The sequence below is a fragment of the Hibiscus syriacus genome, unplaced genomic scaffold (assembly GCF_006381635.1).
Source record: "Hibiscus syriacus cultivar Baekdansim isolate YM2019G1 unplaced genomic scaffold, ASM638163v2 tig00110206_pilon, whole genome shotgun sequence".
In the NCBI taxonomy this organism is placed as follows: Eukaryota; Viridiplantae; Streptophyta; class Magnoliopsida; order Malvales; family Malvaceae; genus Hibiscus; species Hibiscus syriacus.
In genome coordinates, this window is record NW_024062627.1 from 2,787,707 (window position 1) to 2,791,222 (window position 3,516).

Consider the following 3,516-nt stretch of genomic DNA (forward strand, 5'->3'; position numbering starts at 1 on the left):
GATATACTCCCGTGGCATTTTCTTCGGGGACTTTTCTTCGAGGATTTCTTATTCTTCTTTTTCTTCTTCAGGGTTATATGAATTACAGAATGAATGTTCAATATGTTCATTCACAGTCGTAATTTCCTCCTCATTATCATCAACAACATCTTCCTCGGTAGCGGCTGTTTCATCATCAAAATTCAGGTATTGACCAATATCAAAATCATTACACGCAGGGTCTGTTTCTTCTTCTGAAACATCATCAAAATCCGAGTATTGACCAAGATCAAAGTCCGGGTATTGACCAAGATCAAATTTTGAATACCGACTAGTACTCACAATTTTTTCTGTTGGCTCATCATCGTCTAACTGGTTAATACGAAAACCAGAATTTGGTGCTGAAAGTTGATTGGGATTTGGATTAGGGAAAGATTGTGGGTTTTGAAATTGTGTTTGGTATTGGAAATGTGGTGAAACAAAATTTGCTTGGTGATGAAATTGTGGTGGAACCATTAAATTTTGAGCACCATAAATTGGGGTTGAAAAACTTAATTGATTACTACCCGCTACTGACCCAACTTCACTACTTTTAAGTTCAACAACATACAATGTAACATCATCTTGCGAAACACTAATGTAAGCAATGAATCGTTTAACATCTTCATTGCCGGTTAACAAATAAACTTTACCTTTTCTCTGATAAAATAGCCTAAATCCACTTAAGGGCTCTAAATTTAATTTATTTACAACACGTAACATTAGAGTTTCATAAATTAACTTTTTCATAAGTTAATTTTTTTAATAAACTTAAGGACTCTCTCTGTCTTTTTCATAAGTTAACTTTTTTAATAAACTTAAGGACTCTCTCTGTCCTGCACCAACTTTGAACGTACTCTTTTTACCAACCCCATTTTCACTCTTCTTTTAATAATTATAGAAATTAGGTGTTTTTATTAAAAAGAAAAACGATAGGATTAGGAGAGTTGAATTGGGTGTGTGAGGCTTTTAATAACAAACACGAGATTCCTTACTCAAGACAAGCCAACCCCCACGCCAAGAAGAAGAAGAAATAAGGCGCCTCTCTCTTGGACTCATTCCTATATATCACAAGGATGAGATGGGTTTTTGATTCTTCTTCTGCTTATTATCATCCATTCTTCATTGCTTGATTTTCCTTCTTCAAAGTTTACTGCACAATCTTGCTTGCTTTCTTTTTCATTAATGGCTGTTCAAGCTCAATACCCTTCCAATATCCTCCTCTTAAACAGGTTCATTCTTTTTCTTCCTTCTTTACCGTTTCTTATCTTACTTTCCTCTTCCTTTTTTTTGTTGATTATGGGTTTAAATTTTCAGAGGTGGACAAGAGGAGCATGAGTTTTCACTGCAGCAACAAACAGGAGGAGTTTTCATTGATCAATCTCATATGTTTTCCAACAACAATAATACGAGGAAAAGAGGAAGAGAAGTTGCAATAATAACGCCAATCAATTCTTTCTCTTTGCAAACACAACCATCCCAGTTGATAGACCTTTCTCAACTTCACCAACCAAATGCAGTCTCCACCGGCCTCCGGTTATCCTCCGGCGACCAACAACAAAACTTACAGCAAACTCAAAATCATTGTTATCCCCAACAACAACAATTAAGTCTTCTTTCAAACTCCTTTGATGATTTGGGTACCCAAATCCAACGCCAGAGAGAAGAACTAGACCAATTCCTTCAAGCCCAGGTACCAAGTTGTCTCTTTTAAGAACTGTGTGTTTTCTTTTTCCTTTTGTTTGTTGGGGAAAATGTAACTTTGGGTTAAAGGGAGAGGAATTGCGGCGTGTCTTGGTGGAGAAAAGGCAAAGGAACTACCGTGCGCTACTGGGAGCGGCGGAGGAATCGGTGGAGAGGAGGTTGAGGGAAAAAGAAGCGGAAGTGGAGAAAGCAAAGCGTCGAAACGCCGAGTTGGAGGCACGCGCGGCACAAGTCAGAGTGGAGACACAGGTTTGGCAGGCAAAGGCGATGGCGCAGGAGGCGACGTCGGTTTCGTTACAAGCGCAGCTCCAAAAGGCTATAATGAGCGGAGGGGCCGCTGTGACGCACGATGGCAAAAGAGGGAACGATGGGCTGAACTGCGCGGGTGGGATGCAAAGGCAGGCGGAAGACGCCGAGTCTGCTTATGTGGACCCGGACCGGGTAGTTCTGACGGGACCGGCCTGCAAGGCGTGTGGGACATGTGTAGCATCGGTGGTGGTGCTGCCGTGTGGGCACCTTTGCCTTTGTACAGAGTGTGATAGAGTGGCCGAAGCCTGCCCCCTTTGCCTCACCGTCCGTAATTCTAGCGTTGAGGTTTTGCTTTTCCCTTGAAAGTTTTCCTTTTTCAAAGGAAAAAAAATTGAAAATAACCTTCGAGTATAATAATAATCTGTTTACCTTATTTTTACTTTTCGGAAATTAAATTCTTTTATTTGATAAATATAATTTGGTCTTAATTAATTAATGTCGAGAATGATTTTTTTTATTTTTTAACGATCGTGAATATAAATTAATATATGTTTAGAATTATTTTTAGTCATTAATAATGTACATATACTTACAGACGTAACTGTTTGAACTCATAATTTTTGGAAGGAATAACGTTCTCTTAATTATGTAGGTCACTTTGATGAGTTTAGAATTAAATATGTTAAATTTAATGATAATAATTTAACTCAAAACTGATGAATTTATATCTGATCCAATATGATAGGATCAAATTTTAAAAAAAAATTAAGTTCATGTCGGGTGGGGTCGATTTTATATAGAGATGAGATCAGGTCAAATGGAAGGTGAAAAACCTCTGACTTAGGAGTAATAGTTTAATTTTTTATACAAATTTATAGATAATTGCTATACTACTCATCTCTCACTATAGTTTTTTTTTAATTAGGTTTATGTCTAGTTGGTTCAAATAGAATTTATATTCAAAAAACTCATGTTGAATCAGGTTCGGGTGGAGGTCGGGTCAAGTCGGGTGAAAGATAAATATTTTAAGTTAAGTCAATTCGAGTGAGAGGTATATGTATATTTCGAGTCGAGTCGAACCCGGCCCAATCTCACATGTCGCGATCTCTAATTAAATTGTTTTAATTTTGCATAGTTAGTTCTTTGTTGCAACGGTTTTAGTATTGGAAACTCAAACGTTCAGTTTATTTTGTTAATTTGGCTGCATTGTTTTAGACAACATCTTGTGTCAATTTAGCACTTGTTTTCTTCCGTTTGTCTTTCGGAATTAAACTTTCCAAATAGCTTAATGCCAAACAAATTCTTAAAAAAGAAATAACCATATCAAGTATCTAATAATAATAGTTCAAAGGGTTAATTAAAGGACTCAAGTGAGGCAAATATATAGGCAAATCCCACCTTTTTTTTTAATTTATATGAACACCCAGTTTTCAAGTTGAAGCCATCTCATATGCGCTATTATTCCCATACCTTGTACTGCTGAAGATGCTAAAACAGAGTATATATCAAAGAATGCTAATGGCATATCATCTATATTTTCATTTC

General features: G+C 36.9%; 1 protein-coding gene across 1 annotated transcript; it reads left to right on the forward strand.

Moving 5' to 3' along the window:
* Positions 1-987: 987 nt before the first annotated feature.
* LOC120219318 (BOI-related E3 ubiquitin-protein ligase 1-like) lies at positions 988-2,402 on the forward strand. Its single transcript, XM_039216137.1, has 3 exons — positions 988-1,250; positions 1,336-1,711; positions 1,792-2,402. The coding sequence occupies exons 1-3, from the start codon at positions 1,204-1,206 to the stop codon at positions 2,332-2,334; spliced, it is 966 nt and encodes a 321-aa protein (XP_039072068.1). The 5' UTR covers positions 988-1,203; the 3' UTR covers positions 2,335-2,402.
* Positions 2,403-3,516: the final 1,114 nt, after the last annotated feature.